This window comes from Heliangelus exortis, chromosome 5, assembly GCF_036169615.1.
Source record: "Heliangelus exortis chromosome 5, bHelExo1.hap1, whole genome shotgun sequence".
NCBI classification, from domain to species: domain Eukaryota; kingdom Metazoa; phylum Chordata; class Aves; order Apodiformes; family Trochilidae; genus Heliangelus; species Heliangelus exortis.
In genome coordinates this window covers 9,537,785-9,564,699 of record NC_092426.1, presented here as the reverse complement: position 1 = coordinate 9,564,699, position 26,915 = coordinate 9,537,785, and the positions used below count along the sequence as shown (strand labels likewise).

General features: G+C 40.9%; 1 protein-coding gene across 1 annotated transcript in view; it reads left to right on the top strand.

The window, feature by feature from the left end:
- The window catches only part of KIF26A (kinesin family member 26A), a 97,764-nt gene that overhangs the window by 6,869 nt on the left and 63,980 nt on the right, over positions 1-26,915 (top strand). Inside the window, exon 3 of the mRNA XM_071745420.1 lies at positions 25,946-26,446. Coding sequence (XP_071601521.1) covers positions 25,946-26,446 — 501 coding nt within the window. The remainder of the gene's footprint in view (positions 1-25,945; positions 26,447-26,915) is intronic.

The window sequence follows — 26,915 nt, the reverse complement described above, 5'->3', positions numbered from 1 at the left end:
TTGAAATATGTAGTAGCTGCTTTATTGTTTTTGCCAAGTTTCCACCTACAGTCATCCCAACCTCTAACTTGTTCACAGTGAGGCTGTAGGAGTCAGTAGTCATCCTCCTCTTCCCCAGCCCACAGCAGCTGATAGTGGCTGCTGCTCTGGACCTGGCACTGCAGGCTGTTGAAGCAGGGATGGCTGAAACTACCAAGAGGGGTTTTTCAGGATCAGACCCTTATGTACACAGTTACTGCCTGGGTTTGTTGCTGCTCATGTACTCTGTGGTAACTGCATTCTGTAGGTTTAAATTCTTCTTCCCACGGTGAGGATGCTGATGTAGGGAAGAGCTGCTTAGTCCCTGGGTTTTCAGTTGGCTGATAAACATGTGAAAAGTGAGCAGAGATTTTGCTTCACCCTGGCTAGAGGAGGAGAATCTAATGCAAATGTGCACATCTTACTGAAGATTTTTTCATGATGATGCTCTTGCCTGTCTCAAAATTGGATTACCTTCAGGAACTAGATCTATTTGGATATCATACTGAGTATGGGAGCAGCTGTCCATTTGGGAGTATTGTATCCTCATTTTTATTTCTTTACTGGTGATCTGCAGAATTTAATTTGTCTGGACTTGTCTCCCTGTCCTCTGACTTCAGACCTGCAGCACTGGAATAAATGTTTTGCATTTACATGTTCAGTATATCCCCAAATGGAAGGCATCTTCAGGAAGGTGGGAGGCTGTCCCTGGTTGTGCTTGTGATGAGGAACTGGCTGATTTCTTGTACAAGTGGCTACTAATTTTGTATAGTCTTTGAGATGAGTGGCTAATGAGAGATAGCATGGGCCTTACTTTCAGGAGAATCATGCATTCTGCTGCCTTTGTTAATAGGAGGAATTGTGTCCTACTTCAGAGGTGCAAGACCTGAATTTAATCCTCAGATCTATTATTGATTCTGTGAATTTTGGCAAGCTGCTTAATACCCATGTGCTTTATTTTTCGTTCCCTCAGCAGAGAGAAAATGCTTCTGTATTTTGTTTGTTTTTTGTTTTTTTTTTGTTTTGTTTTGTTTTTTTTTGTTTGTTTTTGTTTGTTGTGTTTTGTTTTTTTTTTTTTGTGGTATGCTTGTATGGCATTGATCATCATTGACTGCTGTTCTTAGCAGAGCTGACTGCTCTCACAGTATGCACAATGATAATGTATAATAACACAGGGATGCAAAAGCAGCAGATCCTGTGACTTGCAAACTGAACTTTCAGGTCAGGTATTGGGGAGGGTGGTCTGGGGCTGGGGTATATGCAACAGCAGAAGCAGCAAACAAAACCAGGGGCTTCAGATAAACTAAGGTAGGAACAGGCAGACCTGATAATCTGCCAGTTCACCAGGAGGGGGGTGGTGAGGCTGTGGAAAGGCCTGAAAGTGCTGTGGTGTATGTCCAGGTGAAGTGGAGCTTGATTAAATAGCAGGTACCAGCTCAGGGAGCATGGGTTTGAGCTTTGATGGTGCTGTCTAAAAGGGGTTTCTCTGCTGTGCTTCCCTACCATGAAACTTAGAAAGCTGCCTTGTGGAAATGTGATGTGGCCTTATAACTTGGAAATTCTTCATTGGTTTCAGTCCCTCATACTACTGTTGAAGCTTATGCCAAAGTGTGTTTCTTAACTAGTTTTTCATTGAAAATATTTTATTTTTAAAAAGAAAATGGAAAATTTTGTAGAGGAACCTAAGAACAAACCTTCAAATTATTGTTCCAAGAAAGTGGCTTGGTGTGAATATGTCACTTGCAGGAGTGATGTATTCTTTGCTAGGATATGTTAAAGTGAATGTAAACGTTTTGCTGCATAGTTCTTTGGCCTGACTTTGCTTTGAAGCTGGTGTGAACTTTTAAGGCATAGCTGGCAGATGTTCATTTTCATGTTGAGGAAAGACTGTTCAACTGGTATAAATACATCCACCTATTTTAGGCAGCATAATGCTGTTGTTGCATGTTTGGTTTATCTCTAAGAGTCTGACTGTTGTATGCATCACCATAACATACAGTGAATCAGTGAAATCTCAGCACTTGCTCACAAAAAAAGACTTAGGTGTGCACAAATATCCTTCTGAGTTAAGCCTGAAAAATCAGCCTCCTTGGTCAGCGTCCCTGGGGTTTGTCAGGATGCTCTGAGTTTTGGCTGGGGCTGGTCCAGCATTACCATACATCAGTACCTGTGCAGAATTGATTGGAATGCTGAATGGCTGTGGGAGAATGATCAGTTTTCATTTAGCTCTTAGCAAATCTTCCTCTAATGTTGCTGAGGGTTTTTATACTACTCAGTGAATGGTATGGGAAGCCTTCTGTACAGAACTGAAATGTTATACTTCTGGCTAGGCTGGGCATTGACTGGCTTTCAGCATTGCCTGCAAAAGTGAAGGATTAGGCTTAGTTCTCACTGCATTCAAAAGATTATGTTTAAATGTGTTTCCTGTCTCACCACAACAGACAATTTGTCACAGCACAGTTTGTGTTGCTGTTGGTGTGTGTATATTGATCAGTACTGATCATACTGTAAATGGGCAGTGTTGAGCTTTGTGTTTCAAGGAATTTCAGAAGTTAGAAGTACTCAGTTTGTATTGTACTCCTTTTTTTGTTGCCTTGGGTTGTTCCCACTCCAATGGATGCTGTAGCATGTATTTACTCCTTTTGGCCTTGTTGCTACTGTTACAGACTTCAGAGTACAGAGGCCTCCTACACTTTCGGCTGTACCTTTTGCAAGTAAAACTTTCATGGGGTTTGCCTGCTGAGGTTGCATTTGATGTGTCTCCTGAGCAGCACAGAGGTGGTGGCTGTGGCCAGGGTACATCATGCAGTCCTCAGTGCTGAGTGTCTTGGATGAAGTGAGCTCAATAGCTGGATTGGTGGTACAGACCCCAAAACAGGGCACCAGGGGCTGTTGTTGTTTCTAGACTGCAACAAGCAGAGATGCGATAATTTCAATGGCTGTTGGAAATACCATGCAAGTGGCTTGGATGATGAAGAAATCTGTCCCCTCCTTGTTTCAGTGGCTTTCTTGCTTTGGGGTCCTATATAAAGGCTCTCTGTACTGCTAGGTGAGGAGTGGTGTAACGTTGCACTGTTGAGTCTTCTTTGAGTGCCTCTGGACAAAACGTGCTGGTGTTGTGACAGATCCTCTCTAACACCGAATTGTCTTGTGTGGAGTGTAAAGCCAACTGCTTGTATCTATTGCCCAACTGCTGCTGGGCTCTAGCAACCAATGGCACCATTCCCAGAGGGCTTAAGAGGCCAGGAGCCCAATCTTAAAAAAATGTTCTTCATCTGTGGAGTGCTTTGCAGATGTTGATATGGAACTGGCTCCAGAAGCCAAGACCACTGCCAAGCCTGGGTGACCGACCAGTCACCAGCCAAGACTGGAAGCATCCTACATGGCCTGTTTCGTGCAAATAAAGGATTTTCAGCTGCAGTAAACAGTCAGTAGGTGTTGGACAGATCTATCTGGCTTATATTCAGCAGTTGAAAATGGGCCAAATGATGCTTGAGCACCTGATGTCCAAATGATTGAAGAAAGGATAAGGAGATGGTTGAGTGAGCTAATCCTTGGCATCCAGGGCAAGGGGGATTTTGCTTCTGGTGTGTCAAGTATGCTTAGGAGATATGTAAAGAGTGTGCCAATCTCTGCCAATGTTTTACTGTGTGTTGTGTTGAAAGAGCTACAGAGTTGTGTTAAGAGTTTTGGCCTGGATTTGTAAAAGTGATAGCCAAACATTAGGAAAAGGGAAGTTTGGCTGACCTGGGTATTATCTGAGAAACACTGGCTATATTGCTGTGATGCATCAGTTTTGTGTTAAACACATATGTAGGGACCTAGCTGCTCCACTTCTAAGAACAAGTTCTTCAGTAACAGAGGGAAAACTGTGTTCAGTCTTTGATGGAGATATCATGTAATCTCCATGGTTGTGCCCTAATGCTGGGTGTGGTGTGAGGGAGAGAGGTGCTCCTGTACTGCTGCCCGGCCCTGGGCCATCTGGTCCCAAAGAAACACAACAGCAATGAGAAATGCATTTGCTCTACAGAATTGCCCTTTGAATGATAAGAAGTGAGGCCCAAGTGTCTTTTCTGCTGTCCCTTCTGGGGACAATGCTGGTGCTACTTTTCTGGTTGCTGAGCAGAAGATGGAAGGGCTGCCTTGTCCCATGTACCCCTTTCAGAAGAAGTAGCTCAGCCTTGATGTGAGCTACAGGTGCTGCAGAGCTTTTGTGAGCTAAGATGGCTTGAAAACTATGCTGTGGGTGAATTAGGGGCCATGATTTGGCCTGTAAGTATTTTGCCTGTAGCTTGTAATTAAATATAAAGTTAAACCCAGAATCTCCAGTTAGAATGTTCAGGTGTTAGTATAGCTTGTGTAACTGTGAATGCAGAAGTGAGCTATTTTGCTGTCTTTCTCTGAAGATTCTGTTGCAGGAGGCAGGTACATTTCACATTCCTCCAACAAGCTCTCACAAGGGTAATTTTGTGTGGATGATTGAGTGGCATGGAAACTCTGCAAGATACTGGCCTTTTGTGGGTTTTGTAAAGAGGAGATACAGTTGAAGTAATTTATAATATGCAGAGTCTCAGCAGTCTGCTGAGAGAGCTGCTTTCAGCAATTACCTGTAAGAATAAAGTAAAAAGCATTTATTATTGATATTCACATTCCACATATTCAGAAATATTTCCTCTCATATTGTTAATTTTTTATTGTAGGCTCCAGATGAGTGTAGGGTAAGACAAATGTGGTTGAGGAAGAAAAATATATGAGTTAATGTATTAAGTTTACATATTTTTCATTTGATGGATTTATGGTTTTTAATTACACCTTCATGTCTTGCTTAGGGATCCCTGGGGGCCCTTTCTGAATTTCATGCTTACACTCTTATAAATATGAGATGCTTTAACCTTCCAGCTTCTGCGGTCTTATTGCTGCTTGACTGACCTCTGGTAAAGATACTTTTAATTTGAGTTTAAAATTTGAGGCCTCCACAAGAAGCTAAGTGATTAGGAAAAATACTTGAGTGATTTAGAGAGTTTCTTACTGTGCCACGTTGTGCTTGTGAAGCACAGGCTGAGAATGGGTTTCTCTGGTGCTTGCAATGCAAGGGTGGACTTTGTGCTCAGTGTTTGCCAGTTTGATCATGAGCAGCAACACCCTGACCTCAGCTTATGGCCTTAATGGCTCCCTGTGGGGTCTCTGGCAGTGAGAAGTAGTTGTGACTTTGGTAACAACCCTGTGGGGAGCCATGACTGGGTTTAGGGAAGTGTATTTTCAGTAATATGTTGTCCTGAATCTGGCTGTAAGTTTCTCTACTTCTGTCTTCAGTTACATATGGCACTGGATTTTCATTTCATAGCAGTTTGCATCATGGTTCTTCTATTGGCAGGGGAACTGAAAACCTGTTTTAAAAGGTGGTAAATGAAACCTGTTGGTGCTATGTAGTTTCAGTTTATTTACTCTGGTGAAATGGAAGCCAGACTGCAGAACTGGGCTAATGTCTGTATTCCAAATCCGCCTCTTTGTGTAGGTGTCATTACCTCTGTCTGTTTTTATTTTTTTTTTATTTTTTTTTTAAATTTTTTTATTTTATTTTTATTTTTTCCGAGCATGTCCTCTTCATTTTTCTGTTCAGTGAGAGCATAATTACCTGTATATCTATGTGTAGAAATAGCACTAGGATCTGTTTGGTATAACTAAGGCATAGCTTATGCAAGAGGCAAACAACCCAGGCTTATAATACTCAGACTTTCCAAAAGTAATTTGCCTTGGGACTGACACTGAGCTTTAATATTCAGCCACCACTGGATCCCCTTTTAGATTTGTGCAGTATATCCTTTTATTATTCTGGTCATGGCCACTCCTAAGCACATGCTGCTCAAGAGCAAAATAGCTCTGATTTGTGCTGTAAGAATTTAGTTGGTTTTCAGCTTCTTATTGTCAAGTCTGAATGATAACATGAAGGATACTATACACTCAGGGCTGGCTTTTCTGACTCACCCTGAATTTTTCCCTGAGCTTTGTATTGCTGTGGGAGGGCTTAACTCATGTAGGATTGGGTTGCAATGAAAAGCAATGGGTAGATAGCTAAAGAACTGAATGCAGGATAAACACTTGGCCCTGTGGAGTGAACACAGGTGAGAGCGCTAAGGCATTGTTCCCTGAGGTGAGGCATTGGAAGTTCCCTGCCTTTCTGTGTTTACTTTCTGTAGTTTCCATTTAAATTCCTTCTGCTAGTCCAGGTTTTTCTTTCTTCTTGCCACTGGAGCAACAGAGCCCTGTTTGCCAGTGTTGGAAGGTAATCCAGGGCATCCTCTTCTTACTAAAGGCTTTCTTTGGAAGTGGTAAAAGGTCATCTCACTAAACCTGATGGTACAGAACCAGTTCTCCTGAATCTAAAAGGCTGAGCTGAAAAATGTCTCTGATTATTCAACAAGAAAAAATGTAGATGCATTGTATGAAAAATCTGCTCCTTTCTGTACCTCAATGGGGTTCCCTAAATCTGTACAAGAGCAAAGAGTTAAGGAAATTGTGATCTTACAGAGGAGTTAGTTAACCCAGGAGTCTTGTAGCTCATCTGAGTACAATACAGGAGTGACATCAGTGAGAGATTAGAATAAGCTTTGTTATCTTCAAAGACTGTTTACTTAGTGGTCGGGGGAATCTGTGTTTGTAGGTAGAGGTAGGAAATGTCCTCAGGCAGGCAGGAGCTGATAGCATTAAACAGAGCAGTAGTGTTTCTCCTCAAGCATCCTTACGTGGCTTGTGTGCTTCTCTCGCCTGCTGGCTGCCTCTGCTCTTGTGTACACTGCAGGCATGGAGGTCTTTAAGAGATTGCCAGGGTAATTTTGGATGCTAAGCTCTTAGCCCAAGAAGTATCCTTGTAGCTTTCGGGTTATTTCTTCCATGTCCTACTGGCTTTGTCCCTGTAGAGAGGAATTATACGGACAGTTTGTAACCTCTGGTTTGTTTTTTCGTTGTTTGCCTATGATTTTCTTCCAAATTCCTGTTAATTTTCGGGAAAGATGTGCTTACAGGGTAACTTCTGGAAGCATACCCCTGAGTTAGTGTGTCTGCCTGCAGGATGGTGGGGAGGGAAGGCAGAAGGGAGCAGGTTGTGCTGCTTTTCAGTGCTGGGCTATCAGCAGTGTGCCCTGCGGGGTGGTGTGATGGGGACGGGACGTGTGTTGCTGCACAGTGCTGGCTTTGCTGGGAACCACATTCTGGCAGGGGAATGAGTTTTTCTGATATATGTTCCCATCCAACACCCAAGTGGTGTTAACAACCTGAGGAGCGAACTACTTCCTATTCTGGAGCAGTATTGTTTGTATTTTTCTCACATAAAGATGTGTATAAGTTTTCTTTAACACATTGGCTAAAGATATTTTAACATCTCAGAGATGAGTACTGTTACCTACCCTTGGATATTTCAGCTATTGCTTGTATTCACATGGAAGACTGTATGTAGTTGGTTTGGGGTTTTGGAGGATTCTTATGCAGGACTTGCATCTTTTCTGCTGAGTTCCTTTTGATAGTAGTGAGTGTGCTTCTGATCTCCAGTAAAAAAAAGAATCTTATTTGAAGATTGCTGTGTTAAAGTTGCAGTAAACTTAATTTAGAGCCCACGAGGTTACATGTTCCACATGCAAGTCTTCAGCTCTTCCATTTTTCTCATTAAAATGTTACTGTAAAAGTGATCTTTAAAGCCAATTTGTGCCTCAGTGGCATTTGTTTTTTTTTAAGACAAATTAGAGATGCGGTGTTCCAGGCAGGTATATCTTTGTTCCCAGCTGTTTTGAATGCTTATTTGATGTTAAGTCTTTGTTCAATCTAGTCCTATATCAATAATGACTCTGAAATAAGTAGGTATGCAGAGCTGGAGGAAATCCTGTTTTATATGTTCCTATTCTAGGAGAACCTCAGAAACAGTAACAATAATGCCACTTGATGAGGTAATGGGTAAACATAGTAAGAAATAAAAACATGCTTACTCCTTACCGAAGCAGAAAAATAGCTTATGAAGCATAATGTTTTTGATAGGTGTAGATAATCTGACTTGCTTCAGTCTGTGGATTAAGGCATTAGCTGGGGCAGATGCAACAGCTTCTCATAAAGAACCCGTCCCTCTGGTTGTAAAGGAGGTGTCAGCAAATGCTAAGGAGAACTAAAAAGAAGTGGGAGCCCAGTCATAACCCAGTGAAGTCATTTGAAAGGCTTGCCTTGACTTCAGTGGTCAGTGAATTCCTGTCTTGTGGTGCAGGGTTGTGTTGTGCAGCTCAGCGTTATCTTGAGTGCTGTGTGGGCACCAGTTCCAGTCAAGGGGGTGGGTGGTGCACAGCAAAGCTTTGGTGAAGCCTTGGGTTTGTACCTGTCCTCTTCCTGGTCCTTTCAAGATGCTGTGGGAAAGAGAAAATGGGGCATCACCCAGTGTTTCCTTCCCTTTGCTGAATGAATGAAGTTTAGTAGAATAGAAGTATTTGTTTTCGAGAAGAACCAGTGTTCTCATAAGAGGTCAAATTTCTTAATTGAGTTCTTGGGGAAGTCAAGGCTGGCTTTAAAGCTTTTGTTCTTGGTCAGTAGATGCCCAGCACATAGAAAAACAGGATGAGATTTTGGTGGAAGTTTTAGGAAACTGTAGATTTATTTTTTTTTTTTTTGGATTAAAAACGTGAAATTGTCTAATTTTTCTGTCAACCACCTTTCATTGTGAGTACAGTGAAACAATTCAGCTCCAGTCTACTCGCACTGTCTGTGCTCAGACTTCCCTAGGGACCTAGGGCAATTCAACTAGCATTATATTTTTAGGTATGCTTACCCTATTTATCATATGCATTTTGCTCAGTGTGCAATTAAAGACTAATGAGTTGCATGCCTGTACACCAGAGCCCTCCTACTAGTGTTCTTTATGTATGCATTGTTTTTTATGTGCATTACTCTACTGCACATGCTTCAGCTCTGTGCTAATCTCTGCCTTCATATGTCTGTGAAACAGCAGTGATCCCTTTTCTTTGACTAAGTAGGCAGCCATACTTGTCATATATTTCAAGACCACTTAGAAGATATAAACTTATTTAAGTGCATGTGATTCATCTTGTTTTGTTTTATTTGATTCCTTAAATGTCAGCTTCTCTGAACAGTTCCTAGGATTTTCCCCCTTTTATTTGGGAAGTGTCAGCTGATGAGAAGGCAGCTGGCATGCTGGAATTTTGGCTCCTGTGAGAATTTGGTGTGTAATGTTTCTAGCTGGGAAGAAGGCCCAGTGACAGGTGCCCTTAGCTTTTGCTTCTTTTCTTTTTACCCTAAAAGTTGCCATCTTGCCCTGCTGCCTTAGTGGTATAAGAGTGCTGCCAGCTGTTCAGCTTTCAGGCAGTGAGAGAGGCCTGAGGAATGAGGGAGATCCTGGCTGTGGAACTGGCTGGCTCTTGGCTGACCTAAGCTGATGAGGCTCAGCACAATCCTGATTCCTGCCCACCAAAAGAGCATTTGATGCAGATGGCTGCTGGGGTTGTGATTCCTTTTGATGCACGAGCATGTGCCTTCCTCCCTCTTTGGTGGGTGCTTTCCTGTGCTTTCGGAGAGGACAACCCCACCAAGAAACCTTATCCTAGGTGGAGGGAGCTGTTGGATCCCTGATGGGAGGTGGGAGCTGGGGTACCAGTGCTTACCTTCTGTAGAGGAGCAGATGATCGTGGCTTCCTTATGCAAACAGTGCTGCTTGGTGGAGTATTTAGGGTAAGGGTGTGAAGGGGTGAATATGCATTGGGCATCACAGGTTTGTAACTGCCTGGTGGCAAGTGCAAAGGGGAGGTTGCTTGAATCATCTCCCTCTCTCAGACCCCAATAGCTGCATTATTGGTTCCAAGATGTAGGAAGAAGCAAAAGTATCCATTAACAGCTGCTTTCCAGAAACACTTGAGATCAGAATCTAATGAGTATGTACCACCTCTAATGTATCTTGCTTGTTTCAGGTTATGTTGTGATGGCAGTCGTGATCATTATCTCATATTAATTTTCTAGAGCATGATGTATGTGGATACACCTACTGCGCTCAGAGATTTCACTGCCAGATTAGAGACATGTTTAGGAAATTAGTAATGAGAGAAAAATGCGTAATTAAAAATTATATCAGTTTGGAACCTCATCCATCTTCAGACAGCTTGTTGGAAGAGAAAGGAGTCTTACACAATGCTTAGCGCTGGGAAAACGCATGTGGCTTTCTACATTTTAAACAGGAAGGAACTATTTAAATGACAGACTTACAATGGTAATTAGGGCATTTACTTGGGAACAGTGGATCACATATTGTAGCTGCATGATGTTGAGGTAACTCAGACTGTATAAAGTTATGGCATTTCTCATAATATTTGTTTTCTTCTAATGTCTTCATTAACCTTCAAACAATTTTTTTGTTTACTTATTTGTACCCTTTATAAAGCATTTGGGTCTTTTTACTAAAAATTGGATTCATATGGAGAGGTAGTCAGATTTATATATGCTGCATATTGGCTGTAATGTTGTGAGGTTGCACACTCAACAATTTATTTGCTTCCTGAGACACGCAATTTTATGTGAAATATCTTAAATTCAGAGTCTGCAAGAGAATTTTAGCTCTTCATCCCCAATGACCATTATAAAATTGCCATATGCTTGAAAATGTGCTCAGAACAACTGCGATGTTCAGACTATGAATTTTCCCTCGTTTTATGATGGAATTCTTGGTTCAGAATAAAATTAATCTTCAACAAACACCATTTGGTTGTATATGGTTCATTATAAAATGTGGTAACTTTTAAGCTTTTCAGACAGTATACGTGCTTCATTTGAGTTTTTATGCTCTTTTTCATGAGCAGTTAACAGTACCTTGTAATTTTTGCCATGGTGTCTACATAAACTCAATTATCTTTCTCTTTTGTCCAACTTATTAACACAAAGAAAACCTAAGCAGATGTCAGAACAATAACCAGGTATGCACTGTAGTACTTTGCAAAGTTTTATTTGCTGCAGGGGTGTTGCCTGGTTAATGATCAGTTTATAAGCACTTCTGTCTGTTGTGTTGTATTCAGGAGTGTACTTCACAATTGGTATTTTCAGAGTGAGTCTGGTTATTTTATCTATCAAGAGCCTCAGAGTAACCTCTCCTGTGAAGACAGGCTGAGAGAGTTGGAGTTGTTCAGCCTGGAGAAGAGAAGGCTCTGGAGAGAACGTGTAACAGCCTTCCAGTACCTAGAGGAGGCCTACAAGAAAGCTGGGAGGGATTTTTACAAGGGCATACAGTGACAGGACAAGGGGTAATGCCTTTAAACTTGAAGAGAGTAGATTTAGCTTAGTTATAAGGCAGCAGTTCTTTCCTGTGAAGGTGGTGAGGCACTGTCACAGACTGCCCAGAGAAGGTATGGATGCCCCCTCCCTCGAAATACTCAAGCTCAGGTTGGATGGAGTTTTGAGCACTCTGATCTACTTGAAGGTACCACTGCCTGTGTCAGGGAGATTGCAACCAGGTGATTTTTAAAGGTCCTTTCCAGCCTGAATTATTGTGATCTTTGAGTGGCTGTAGATGGTGGCTGTTGGGTGTCCACCTGTGAGAGATGATGGCTGTTGTTATCTGGGAGGAGGGACAGGAAGTGAGACAGGTATGGCCAAAATGACTTAGAAAAGAGCAGTTCTCAGTGGTACATGGAGTAGGGAGCTGTTAAGTTGTTGTCTAAGGGATCCCTTGTGTCTGGGAGCTGGAGATGAGCAGCTATGATGGAAAGTGTGGGCAGCACCCTGGCTGCCCTATTATTCCCTATTATGCTCACCCATTGAGAACTGGCCTCCCTGGAAAGGTGTAAGGGGAGGCACAGTCTCCCTTGGCAGACACTTTGGGGTCTGTACTGTTGTGTTTGGATTTGGGAGACCTGGATGTGGCCCTAGGGTGTCTCCAGTTGCCCTGTGCTTACTGTGCAGATGGATCTGTGCGGCAGGAAAAGAAGACCCTTAGTTCATGCCCCTGTGCAGTGCTTCAGGTTCATTCCCAGACCAGGCCACGAGGCCAGGACTGGTTCTTTTAATATTATGTATTGATGGAACAAAGAGAGAGAGAAATCTTTTCCCAGGAACTAAATAACTGCCTCCTTGATGAAAGGACCCAGCATCTGGCTCTTGCGTTACATGTGTTTTGTCATGTAGATGTAACTGTTTGCTTTGTTCCTGGCAGTAACTTTAACTTATTAATGTATGAGGCTGTTTCCAAGTCAGTGGAAAACTGCATATAAATCTTCATTACATGTACTTGATTGTCTTTAACTCTTTATAAGATATAATTAGCGTCCAGTAATCATATTGTGGTGTTGTTGCTGTGATTACTCTGGTAGTTAATGTGCGGTACAGTTCTGGTTTTATAGACTGGAGCTGATGTTAGCTTGATTAAAATAAAGGATAAACATTGGCCCATGTCATGTGCCAGTTAATCTTCTCACCTTTCTGCTGCCCAGTTTCATTGCCTCCTGCAGGTCTGAGATGTGAGTGCCTGCCACCGAGTTACTTCTGATTAAAAAGCTCTGATTGATAATTTTTTTTTTTTTTTTTTTTTATTTTAATACATGGTGCTTCAGGTTGAAGTGGAACCACTCTCAGTAACGGTGTCTGCGATGGGAGGGAAGCAGTGGATTTTGGCAGGGTCTTCAAGGACAGTGACTTGGCGGAGCATTAGTGCCTAGAAATGTTTTGATCCTATTGTAATAAGTAGTTGCTAGTTCCTGTTGTTTCTGTTTTGATTGAGTGCCCAGCTGGTGTATGGTGGAGATAGGATGTTGGTGCAGGGAAAGGAAGTAACTGTCAAAAGTGCATCTCCCTTAGGAAAGAAGGAATGTGGAGGCACAGTAGAACTGGGGTTTAAATAGCACTTATTTTCCCTCAGTTTTCGTAGTGCACTGACCGTGTGCAATTTTCCACATGCTGGGTAATGGAAAGTTGGCCCCAGAGGAAGTCACTTTGTAAGTCAAGTTTGGGATTATAAAATCAATCACTGTTGGGTCACTAATTGGTGTGGAAGATAGGAATTTCCTATACAGTATGATAAGTTCACTGGTTTTCTGGCAGCGTGTGCACAGTGAGCTGTTTAGCCAAAGATATTCTTTCCTGGTTCTGTTGTTAACTCAGGAAAAGCATCAGGTCATTTATAGCTACACCCAAATTGCTCGTTTGTTTCTGAGTAGTAAGGGGAGGGCTGGGGGAGTTGATGTCATGTAAAAACGACATGTGTTTTAGGAAGTTTGTTTTCATCTCTTTGTGGCATAATAGTGAAGCTTGGCAGACACATGAGAATCGTGACGATTGATTGCTCTTGGTGTTAAGCATCTCACATCTCTGAGTTTATATCAACACAAGCCTTCTTCCAGCAGCAGCATCTGGCTCGTTGGCAAGATCTGCGGACAGTTGTTCTGATTGCTCTGGAAATGCCTCTGGCTGTCGTGTCACTGCTGCCTTGGCCGTGCTGCTTTGTTATTTCTAGCTGGTCCCATTTTCATTTATTTATTTTTTGGCTTACCTTTGATTCTGATGCATTGCTCCAGAGGTTGTAATCTTGAATAAATCTTGCCCAGCTTCCTCATGCAAGGACTTCCATGAGATGATGTTAATTTATTTCAGTGAGTATTCAGTCAGTATTGGAGCTGGAGTAATAACATCCCAGTCTGTGCTGTCTGTGCAGGTTTTCCCTGCGAATCCCAGCATCAGTCTTGTGAAGTAAACCACACATTTTTTAACATAACCTGCATAATGGGTTTCTCTGAGACTAGAGCTGCAAGTGTAAATCAAATATTAGCAGTACACAGTCAGTGTCCAGGATGGTGCTAAGGGTCCTGGAATAAACCACTTGGGTTTCCCACATCGACCATTAGGAGTGGAGTTTCTGGCCCAGCTTGTATGAACTGGCAGAGGAGCAAAGAATAATGTGTGTCAGCTCTGGATTTATATCACCTCAAGTGCTGTCTGATGGTATGTTTTTTTATTCATATACCTTGTACTTCAAAAACGTGATGATTTCAGAAGGAATGTGGCTTTGGAAGTCACATGCTTAGGGAAGGGTGCATGTTTCTTAAAACACTAAAGCATCTATTTTCATCAAATAAGCCAATTGGGGTCGCAACTTCGTCTGAAATTAGCAGGGCTGTGCTGTGCAGGAGGCTGGTGGTTTCTCCACTGGCCTTTAATGATCTGCAGAAATGCTTCTGCTCTGCTCTGCCCACAATGGGAGCTGTTTGACAAGCTGTCAGATTTTGTAAAGATGTTACCAAGGTGTGATTACACATTTTTCTGGTTTTAAATTGGCATTTAGGTCTGTAAAAATAATATGGCAACTTGGGTGGCATATACACTTTTTTGTGGTTTGCTGCACATTTGACACATTATTGACTGCCACAGAACTTTGTTTCAAAATGGGGGGGGGGAAACTGGCACACTAAGATGTAATAACTTGTAAGCCAAAAACTACAAACATCCATTTCATGGGCATGAAGAGGTAGGTTAGTGAAAGAATTCATTGCTGATTTGAAGCTAGGAACAGGGGTGCATCAACTTAGTCATGGAAACCCTGACTTCTCATTGAGTATGAATGTTGCCATGGACTTCTTCATGGCCTAGGTCTTAGTCTGGGACTGTAATTTCTCTTAAAAGAACCCTTTTCTCCTCTGTATTTGACCTTCTCCATCAGGTGATGAGGCAGCTTCTTTTCCAAGGTCCCAGAACACAAATTAAAATAAAAACATCCTTTTACGTAGTACCTTCAATTGAATGGAAACTTAAATGTATCCTATGATGTTAGGCATTGTCTACATTTGTGGAATTTCTACAGAAGCAACGTTAGACATCATAAATGTTTAAGGGCCCTGTAAGTGTGACTGGTAGGACAAGTTAGAGCCTTTCATCTCTTCGTTACTGGTTTAATAGGATCTGGCTTGAAGGGTTTTGAAAGTTGTTGCCAGGTATTTGGTTGCTTCTGTGTCTTGGGAGATAAGGCTTCTTTTTTGTGTGTGAGGAATTTACAGAGGTATTTTATTCACCCATCTGTGGACATGTCTACATGTATGCATGTTACACACAGATACAAGCCCGTGAGTTTATATCCCATGTCATAGCAGAGTTTATAAACCTATTAACATGGCTTTCAAGATGCTCTGAGCATGGCTGAAGTGGGGCTTTGTCTGCCTGTGGGCATAGCCACATTGCTTTTATGTTTGTAGAAGGCAGACCTTCAGGAAAGGGAGCTGCTCTTTTATTACACCATCCTATTAGATGGGAAGACATTTCATAGGACCACTGCAGGGCTTCTTGCCATGGGGATGACAGGTGGGTATTAATTACAGGACCATTGTTGTCCTGCTTACAGGAGTGTGATTTGCTGGGTTGACAGAAGCAGTTCATATTTGTTGTATGGAAGATATTCAGTGTCTTTTGGTGGTGTCCAGTCAGGTATTTCAAGAGTTCAAGGCTGGATACATGCTTTATTGTTCACAATGCAGTGTAGCCATTGAAAGGCTTGTTACAAGACTTTAAGATCAAAGGATAGCAGCCAACTTGAAAAAAGCAGTATTCTTATGGGAAGCCAAAGTACTCTTATGCAAAGCAATTGTTTGATATGACATAGGATTATTAGAAATAAGTTTTTTTGTAGATAAGGGATTATCTAATACTGGCCAGGTAATGGCTTTTGAAGACCAACAGAGGCAGCAAAAGCAGCAGCAAGAGTATCTTACTAGTAATAATAAACTTGCTCTTTCTATGTTTCTGCATAGTGTTTTACTGTTGCACTGCTGCTAGTTCATGGTCCATGATACTGAGGTGCTCGTTGCTCAACTTCTCACCCAAAGAAATAGCAGAAGTCTGTAAGTAAATTATAGCCATAGAACATACTGGACTATTTTAAGTTTTCAGGACTTATTTAAATAACTAGTCTTTACTGTTCTTTGCTCAGCATATATATTTAGGCCTTTTATATGTCTGTCCATCTGTCATTTGTGTGGGTTTCTGGGGGAAACCATACCTTGTTTTGTGTGTGATTATTTGTTATTCCTGAAAACCTGTTAGAGTTGCCTCAGGGTCAGAGGAGCAAGAGGCTTACTGAGAAAATTTTCTGGAAGATGCTGTGACATGTGTTGATGGCAGAGCCTCTAGAAACATCTGGACAGATAATACTGCAGGTAGCCATGGATTCATCTTTCTCATGCCATGCTGAGATATCTTCTTTTTGTAATCTGGAGTGCCTAGTTTGTGTTACTCCACAGCTCCTTTTAGTGGGCTTTGCAAATGAGGGTTTTTTTAACCTTTTCAAGGAGATAATCTAGCTACTGTAATGCAATTAGTACTGTCCAATATGTTGGTTTTTTCATGCTTTTTAAATTAATTTTTTTTCCAGTTTGCCTTTCTGAGGTTTTAATTCATCTTTATTGTTATATTTATTTCCAGAATATTATGGACAGGTAGAAGTGGTTGGACGTACACCACCTCATTGAGGCATTTCATTTAGATTCCTAAAATTATCCCCTGAACCTGTAGAGAACAGAATATAATGATTCTATTCTTTTTATCTGTAATGGTACATTGAAAGTGGGAATGTGTATGTAGTATGGTTAATGATAAAGAATGTTTTGGGTACTGTAGTGACAGGCTGTGAATATTCAGCAAAAGAGGAATTATTCAAGGTGATACATGGGGTCACAACAAGGACAAGTGGTATGAAATTAATAAAGCAATGGTGCAAGATGGAAAACCTGTTTTGGGCAAGATAGTGTAAGTTACTGAATAGTCATCTAAGGAGAAGAGTATTTTGAAGTCTATTCCTTGTCTCTCTGTGGCACTTGAACCCAAGCAACAAGTCTGTCTCAATATGTGTTACTTGTCTTTTCAAAACTGGGATCATAAGTACAGAAGGCTGAAAAAGGATCTTCAGATATTAAAAAAGTAGCCCAGCTTCCCCTGCTGAAATGGGATCACCTGGATCATGTACCCTTGGATGTTTCTCACCAGCTCTTCAGAACCTGTCATGAAAAAATGAGATTTTTTCAACACTGTTCTGCAGCACTTGCCAGCATTCACTCACCTTTGACAGTTTTTCTTAAAGTGTCTTTGCTGAAAAGTAGCATGATTTCTTATTTTTTCCTTCCCGAGGTGGATATGGAAAGGGATTGGTCACCAATCTCTTTGTAACTACTTTTTGTGTACTGGAGGAGGCTCAGTTTTCTCTCCTCTAAATAAGCCACACTCCTTTCAACTTCCCACAACATTCTTGTTTTCTAAACTGCTTTTTGTCCTGTAAAAACTCCTTCATGGTCTGTCTCTTTATCTGCTGGTTTTTATGGCTGTGCTCATAATCCACCCTAGGGAGTGACTCTTAGGATGTGCATATTTATCTTTTCTTTCTAATGCATAATGGGGACAGCAGAATGAAGTCAATTACTTCTATGCACTGGCATTTAACCAAAACCAAGGGACAACCATGGACCTTAATTCCATCCAGTTCCAGAGATACTGTATACAGGGGGACCTTACTTTTCCAGAGGTAGCTGACAGCAAATTTGTGAATTTTTTTCTGAAGTTCCTCTGTTGAAGAGTGGTATTAAAAAGGACACGCAGGAATCCATTTTAAAGAGCTTCCATGGGATAAAAAGATTGGAGAGGGAGGTGGTGTCTAGCACACGTGCCACCCAAAAAGCAAAGGGAACTAGAGTAGACTCTTCAGGCTTGAGTTTGAGGAATTACAAATATACTTCATCATTCCTTTTCTGTTCATCTGTGCCTAGAGGGTTTTTTCCTTCTCTTTTTCTTGACTAAGCCCAAGCAAGGAGAAACAGGAAAAAAATCTAATCCACTATAGTACTGCTTAAATTCAGATGTAAACCCAAGATTTTTCAGCCAAGATTTTTTTTTTTTTTTTTTTTTTTTTTTTTTTTTTTTTTTTTTTTTTTTTTTTTGTGGCAGTGGCACCTTTAAGATAAGGAATAAAATGTAGTCTACTTTGTTTCTGGAGACAGACTACCTGGTGTGCTGTGCAACTTGTAGCTTGCAAGAGGAGTGCAGAATGGGCAGTCATTCAGTTGTGAAAGCTGAATTGTTTCTGTACAGTCCTCAAGTATTCATTTACCAAACAAATAATTGATAAAATGAGCAAGTGAAAGAGACACTAAGAGGGTGTGATCAAATGCCAAGCACTGGTTTTCAGAGTTGATTTTAAATCTACATTATGCTAATGATGTTCATCTGGAAAATGTGTCCACTCCCTAACTTCTGCTGCTGAGCTTTCTTTTAATTGGATTCAGATGGTTGGACTGAAACAGTTGTAGGGTTTGTATACAGATTTCCTGAGTGCTCCAAGCACTTTTTTTTCTTTGTATCCAGTTTTCCTATGCCAAAGTTGCTTTGACTGTGGCTGGTGTCCAGATGTTCTTGAACTTCCTCACTGAAGGTCTGTCTGATACAAATGGGCATGGTTCTATGGGGACAAATGCAGTTATGATCACTTAAACACACTAAAGATCTCATCTGGGGCATTACTCCTTTCCTAGTCCATAGGGCTGTCTGGGCTGGGTTGCTGGTCTCCAGCCAGACTTCATCAGTGAGATAGTCCATCTCACAAGGCTTTCCATTGCAATCTGTCAGCCTGAAAACATAGCCTGTTGCCTAAGTAACTGCAGTAGTGGAAATGTCCTTTAATTTCCAATACAATGCATCCAGTTGATGTTCCTGAGGCATTCTGACAAGGCACTGTGTTTTCCCTGTAGTGGTTCTGCCATCTGATTGTCATCCCTGTGCTGAAATTCAGAGCCACTGAATTATCCATGTCTGACCCAACTCAACCTGTCTGTGCAGTAGGTAGCATTTCATGTGATGAAGCTACCAGAGAGCATTGGTTTCCAGAGAAGTCATCCTAATACCTTTCATTAGCACTGCATTTGCTTTAAAGAGGAAAGGGAAGTTGTAACTTTTTGTACGCTCTGATAGGCAGAACTTCCATAATCTGATTTATAGGTTAAGAAAATTTATTCTCTGGTTTCAAGGATGAAATAATTAAGGATGGGAAGCTAATTATCTTTTATATAAAAGTGTCTAATTTCTATCAAAAGGTTTTGTCTGAATTTCTGGAAGGTAACTTCATGTAAGTGGCTACTTCTGAAAGCAATTTTCGAAACAAAGGCTTTTCAGACACCAAAGTATTGTGTGGTGATGAGTATGCAGCTATTTCCCCAAACGCTTGCTGCTGTTGAAAATGCTAAGGGTTTGATGAAGGTTTTTAAAATTAAAAAAAAAAAAAGGAGAGAGAGAAAAAAAGATGATGAGTGTGGGAAGACAATGTATTCATATCAACAAAATCAGTACTGAATTTGCATCGTGAAACTGCAATAAGCCACAGATCCAAGAGGGAAAATTAAAGGATTACTTAAAACCAACAATAAACATGCAAATTAAAAGTCATAATTTTTAAATGAAGTCATACACTATTAAAATTAAGCACAAAATTACATACTAGTTTGGACGTATAGTTTATGGAATATACCAAATGTTAAAATTGAATGAAATTAAGAAAAACATTTTCCAAAGGGAAGTAAAATATCTGTTTAATTATGCTGTTAAAAAAAGAGATTAAAAGTAATATTTTTCATATGGTAATTACTGTTTTCTAGAAGTAGTCAGGTTTCTGTGTGTTGATCTAAATCTAACTGTGATAGCAGATCTCTTTGGGGTCCTTTTTTTTTTCTTTTCTTTTTTCTTTTTTTGTGTCTTTAATTATTTTAAATGGCAATCACTGCCTTTATTTTGTTTTCTTTGCATTAAACACACTGTGTGGCAGTTTGCTCCCATACTCTGCCAGCTGCTGAACTCAAATCTGTGCAATCAGCTCCCACCCTCCAGTTCTGCAAAGTTAAAAGCCAAATCATTGCAGGGGACTACACAGCAAGGTAACAGGAAAGGTGACTGAAACCATGGGGAGGTGGGCTGAGGTGCTGATGGGAGTCTGAGATGTAAATAAACCAGATTGCTCTCATTTCCTCTTTCCACTGTATTATGCATTCCAATAGCACTATTCATCTTTATGACAGACACCTATTGCTTCAACTTTACTGCGGGCCACTGAAGTACATTAAAGTGGGCAGGAAATGGAAATAAATAGAGTTCAGTGGAGGCTGCAGAATAACTAAACACGCTGCAGTCATTTTTAGTGTGGGGTCATGGGTTTTTTAACAGATTTATCGTATTGCTTGACTTTTGTTAGAAAGATGGGTGCTATTTGAAAGAGATGCAGTATACTTATAAAATAAGAAAGAAAATGTTCTCAGGTTTTGTTTTTTTTTTCCCTGAACTCTTTGGGATGGCAAAGATGAAAAGGAATTGGGTTGAGTCTCAGCTGGATAGAGTCAGTGGGATCTGTCCATGTGCAGGACCTGAGGTTGTGGTTAGAAACATAATAAGGGGACTGCAGATTTGAAGAAATCTTGCCAGTGGACAGCATGGGAAAAGGACCACAGTCCAATGGCTTGAATTAATCTTCCACCTAAAGGTAGTGAAACATTTGGGTTCAGAGGCTCACTGGAATTTGGCCTTAAAAATGAATGTATTTGGTTTTTTATGCATGTGCATTTTGGAAATACATGTTGCTCTCCTGTATTTACTTGGGGGCTGTTTTCAAGGCCAGTAAAGTTATGCTGCGAGTTCCAGATACCCTGCCTCTCAGGAGATGGGACTTCTGGTGAATTCTGTTTTTGTGAAAGCTTTGTGTGTTTGTTTTTCCTTGGTTGTTTATATTCTGATAAGATTAGATCAGTAAATGAATGAATTCACAACATGAGTTACTTGAAGCCTTAGAGCTCATATTTTCACTCCCTTGAGGTAGTCAGCAACTTGGAAACTTTTCTTTAACAAAAAACAAAATTATCCATTAAACTGTTTTTTCCGTGCTTACATTGAGCAGTCTGTTTTTATTAAAAACAGTGTTCTCTTTGTCTTTTTTTTTTCTGACAGTGACTGCTATATAACTGAAATCAAGCATCAGCCTTAAGACTTATTTGTCAATATAGAAGATATTAGTGGATATTTCACAATGTCATGTAAGATAAAAAATAATTTGTAAGCAGTGTGGCAGAAACCTAGAAAGACGCTTAAGACAAAAAATCATTAGCATTGATTTTTTTTGCACTGGGAAAGTACATTCCTTTCTCCCAAAGCATCCTTTAAAAATGTTGTTTACCTAGGTCTGTATTTAAGTATATATTTCAGTGTGACATTCTGCGATCCTTCTCTCTTTTTAATTATCTTGATATCAAGAATTTAATTTAATTCAATTCAGAATACTGCTCCAGATACACTTGCATTCCAGAATGCCAGGAAGGATTGCAGGTAATTACTGAGGACGGTTGTTGGCAATTTGACTTTTCATCATTTGTTCGTCATCGTTTGTTCTCACTCTGTGGATAGTTCCTCGCTGAAAGGATTAGGTTACAGATGAGTGGGTATTACTTCAGGGACTTCTTAAGTGAGAATCCAGATGCTTTCCTGCATCCTCTCCTCTTGCTTAGTTTGGGAGCTGCAAGTCGGTGGCTGAAGGTAAGATTTAAAGCTGGAATCTTTGTTTTTCTTTTGCAATGGAATAGTGCTCTGTTACTCCTTGTTAACTGAGCAAACTAAGGGCAAACTTTAAACACCTGAGAAATTACAGATTGAACTAGAATTTCAGGAGTCTAATTTTTAAAGGGCAGTATCACTGACAGACTGTTTCGGGTTTTCAAAAGAGTTCTGTTTCAGCAAGGTCATTTGGTGTTGTGTGCTTGTGAAAACTTGGCTGTGAATTTGGTGCTTTGAGCTGTAGTGGGGCATTTCAGAGCTGTTGGCCTTTGGCCACATCCCGGTTGCTTTGAGCATGTCTGTAGTTTCAAGGGGAACTGTGTCAGGCTGTACAGTTGTGAGATGTGGGTTTTGTTTGTGTGCCCCATGTGCAGCACATCAGCGTGATCTGTGTAGCTTGGTCCTCGCGGGGTTTCATAGGGAGGCAACACAGCAGCTGAGATAAAAATCTGAGGGAAGCATGAATTAAAATTATTTTCTTTCCCTCTGTTCTATGTTGCTGGATGTGTTTTCAAATCCGAGCTCTTTTTCTGTACTCTTGGTTTCAGAGGGAAAGCCTAAAGGCAAACTCCAGGCTAAATGCAGCTGGTGTTGAACTAAATGGGTGTTTTGTTATGTGTTCGTGTGGGAGCACAGTCTTTCCCAAGGTTTTTTTTGGTTTCCCAAGGTTTTTTTTGGTTTCCCAAGGTTTTTTTGGTTTCCCAAGTTTTAACCATCCTGCTCAGTTGAGCCTGGAAGGACTTGCAGACCACGTCTCTGGTGGTGTGGCAATTTGCTTAGTCTCCCAGCAGCAGTTTGCAAGCTTGCTTGTGTCTATGAGAATTGCTTGCTTTAAAATAGTACTGAATCTGGACATTTCAGAAAATTCTTCCTCATAGAAGTGCATGTAATTATCTAGTGCCTTGACCTTTCTGGGGGCTGTTGGGGTCTCCAGTGCATTTGTCCCTAATGGGACCATTTATTTTATCCATCTAACAGTCTGCAGTGTTTGAATATCTAAAATTTTAATGCAAAAGTTAACAAGCTGGGACTGAAATTAGGGTGTTAGTTTTGGTAGTGGGAGGGCAAGCTGTGAATGTTATAGTATCACAGTATTTTGCTTATCCTGCTTGTTCAGAAGGTCGGAACAGCATTTGGAAAAGAGGTGTGACAAAGGAAGGACAGTTTATTTATGCTGTGCAGGAATAAAGGAGTAATTTTCTTTGTAGCACAGCAGACTGAAGTGGTTTTGGAGCACTGTTTAGAATAGAGGCTTGTATGTTGTATGTTTAATTGTTGTGTCAATCCCCCCAGCCACTGGCACACCCCTTTGGCTCCCTCTCCACCAGAGGAGTCCTAACGGGGATGCTTTAACTGCTTCCCCAGCTCCCACGTGGGTGCCTGAGACATTTGGTCACTCAGGTTTTATTTCTTCCCTCTGTAAAACCTGAGAGTTCAACTTCCAGCCCGGCCTCGTTAGGGTGCGAGTTGCTTAAGCTGGGGCTTTCTCTGGACCAGGCATTTTCACCAGGCAGTAAAACCTCTTTAATGGGGCTGGCTTAACTTTTAAGTTACAGTTAATGTTTTTAACAGTAACTTGTGTTTCCTATGTCCTTCACGCCCAACCATTAGCCAGGTGTTTTTGTTGTACTGAGTGGAAAAATAAAAGTAATCTAACCCTACAGCTGGGGCTTTAGTGAGGTGCTGGAGGAGGGTGGCCACTGGTGCAAACTGGGGATCACAGGAGCTGGATGAGTTGGTTAAGAGGTTCCTGGTAAATGCTTGGCAAAATACAAGAACTTGAAATGAGATTTAAAAAAAAAAATAAATTATTTTTTACTTTAAATAAATTAGAATGCTTAAATTTAGCATGCTGTGTGCTTTTATAGTTTGCTTTGTGTAATTTTCCAAATAAATAAAATTTTTAAAATTTTCTTCCACCCTTTAATATGGCATCGACTCATTTTCCTTGTAACTTCAAGACAGGCCTGACTCTGATCTGCCTTACACTGTAAACTGTGTTTATGGAGCTAGAATTGGGGTCATTAATTTTCTTTACATCAAAAGAGGTAGTTTCTTTTAAATAGGAAGCTTGTTTCACCTAGTAATTCGCTTTAACTGCTTATTTGAAACTTCTGACATTTGATAGGAATTTTAAACATTGCCAGATGAGGCTCATGTAGCTGGGATCTGCAGGTGCTTCCGTGTGTGCCCAACTTGGATCAAATGAGTGAGCCCAGGGATTTGCCTGGCTGTGGATGGGGCACCCGACACTGGGAGGTGCTGCTTTTTTGGGGCTGTTAGAATAGATCCTGTGTGTCAGCCTTGGCAAGAATTTGCTGAGGGGGCTCTCCCTTGGAAAAGTTTCTGTGGAGCACGGTGCTGTTTGTTTTTCTTGGGAGATAGGCTGCATGGCCTTTGTTTGGCCTGAGGCTTAATACTGCTCATAGCACTGAGATTTTTGTAAGTCTAAGTAATAGCTCTTTCTGCTGCAGGATGAGAAAAAAGTTTCTAAAATATTAATAACTCTCTTTTTTCTGACTAATATCTGTTAATTTGGTGTTATGGTCTTCTGGGAGGTTTGGAGGCAAGGAATATTCTCACTTAGGAGAGTAAGCAAATGGTGCAACTTCAAAGGCATTTTTACAAGGATCTAAATGTCAATAAAGAGAAAGGAGGGAATAATGAAACACTGTCTTTCACTTGATTTTTAAAACCTGGTTCACCAATGCAAATGCAATGTATTGTTCAGTCAACCACAGGAGTAGCTGTCCTTAGCCTGAGAAGTACCTCCCTTCCCTTCCCCCCCAAGTCAGTAAATAAATAATTTAGATTAGTGCAGAAAAAGCAACTTTTGTTAATGGTTTTTGGCTGCAGAATGATGTGATGCTAGATAGACTCATAGTGATTTCTATCAACATTGTCCTGTCTTGTTACATAGATTAAAAACTATTGCAGGAGGAGTCCAGCAGCTCAAAATGAGATAAATTCCATGCTGGTGCTGCTGCAGAAATTAGGTGGTGGTTTAGGACTTCCCGAATTCAGAGAAAAAGGAAATGGCAGAGTTGGAAGAGAATAATGAGCAAAGCCAAAGCACCAGTGCCAAGACTTCTTAAAAGAGTTTTATTGATGTGTGCTGTAATTAAAACCAGAATTAGTTAGTTTTCTAATAGGACATTCATTTCCGAGAGAGCAATTGCAGCTTGGCATAAAGTAATACATTTTTAAAATGAGTCCTGATCTGGGGATACCCCCAGCGTATGTTGGATGGCTGATTTACTAGCTTTATGTGCCCTCATTATTAACAAGCAAATTAAATATTTTCACTTTAAAATAATTATACAAATAAACCTTTGGCTGCGCTGTGATTTCATTAAAACCTTAATTGTTTAGAGAGCTCAACGAGAGTGTGTGAGGTTGGGTCAGTTTTAATGCACAGCATTAGTCTTGATAGCAGATTTACAGCATTGCTGGATTTAATCTCCTGTCTAATCTTTGCAGTATCAGGCTTGGGATGGGAAGGTGTTTGTGAATTTCAGGAGACAGGTAACTATCTCTGAAGTGGAAACAGAGAGCTGGGTTTTAAAATTTCTTGGCAGCCTTAAAATGAAGTAGCTGGGGGGAGGGGGGAATTGCTCTGTGGAAACAAAATAGGTGTTGTTTTAAAATCAGCTTCTTAGTGTGCACGTTGTCACACCTTCACACATGGCTGTGGGCTCAAATCTATTTCTCATCAAAGCAACTGTAGCGTAAGGGAATATTGTGACCATCTGGCTTGCAAAGATCAGAAATACCAGTCCTTGCTAGCAGAGGAGCCAGCTGTGGGCAACACCGTGTAAACTGTTTTTATTGCCACTTGATTAGTCATTTCTGAGGGTGAGGACAACAAAACATTTACCAGGCCACGTAATAATTAAAAAAACCCCCAACTTTAAAGTTTAATTTTGTTGCATTTAAAGTGGTGATGTGCCTGTGAAACACATTATGATATTTGTAGGGCCAGCATCTCAGCTAATGTTATTCCTGAGCATGGGAAACACAGGCATGTTACATGTCTCTGAAGAAGAGTTAATTAGAAAAATGAGTAGCTGTCAAGTACACCACAGCTCCATTGTTTAATTCTGATGATGATTTTCATGCTGGGTCTAATACAAATGAATTCACTTATGGTTTATTAATCTGCTGTGACCTGGGAGTCTTTTAGGGTATTTGGAGGAAAAAATGCTGAGAGTTACCAGAATAGATTTAATGTATTTCCGTGTGTGGAGAGTAAATCACAAAGAACTTTTGTCTTTTTCTTTCTTTTTTTTTTTTTTTGCTTTCTGCATTGTTTTAACTTACTGTTTTTTTCTACCTTTCCCCACTTCTTTAGGACCCACGATTATCAGCTTTAATTTTTGACAAGCTTCAAGTGCCTGACTATTTACAGAAAAACAGGAATGAAGGAGAGAGCAGATGTGAAACTTGTGCCACTCACTTGAATCAGCTGAAGCAGGAAGCCATCCAGATGATGCACACCCTCCATCAAAGCAGCTACCCTGAGATGCCCGACCTCCCGCCCGGCGCCGGGGCAGTCACCAGCATGGTACCCAGGATGGTCACTGTCTCTTCCCAGAGAGACCTTCCACTCATTGCTGGCCAGGTGGGCAGGCAGGCTGGAAAGTCACCAAATCTCTTCTCTGGGGCAGAGAGGAAGAAGGGACTGGGATGGTCTCAAGGTGCGGGCAGTTTTCCGAACTCCAGCGTTCAAGTCACGGTGGCCCCCAGCGGTCTCAGCGGGGCCCTGAGCTCAGTCACCATCCAAGCTCAGCAGTATCTTGAAGGCATGTGGAGTATCTCCAGGGTGAACAGCTTCCTGCCTCAGGCTTGTCTAGTAAGTAGTGATAATTCAGATGCAGAATTTTGTTTATGTGTGCGTGGATACACATGGAGATAAAGCTATAATTTGAGATGTGTATATATTTATCATAGAGGGGATCAGCTAATGGGATTCTAGACTATGTTTCAAGAAATGGAGAGTGCAAAAAGAGCTTTGAACAGTGTTCTGTCAGATGTCACATAGAATTTGCTTTCTTATCTCAGATGGTGAGATCCATTCCTCAGATGTTTTTGGCTCTATTTTAGCTTCTCATTGGCAGGTGGTGTTTGGCTGTCTCATACCTGGTCAGCCCTTTAGAAAAAACATAAAAGGCCAAGTTTGTCACATCTGAAACTCTGGGAGCTTCCTGGGATTGCATCAAAAATGAACTTGACCCTCAAGTCTGCTAAACTTCTACAGCTGTATTCAATTCAGCAGATGCTGTTGATAGACAGTGATGAAGAGCATTAATTTTCAGGTTAGA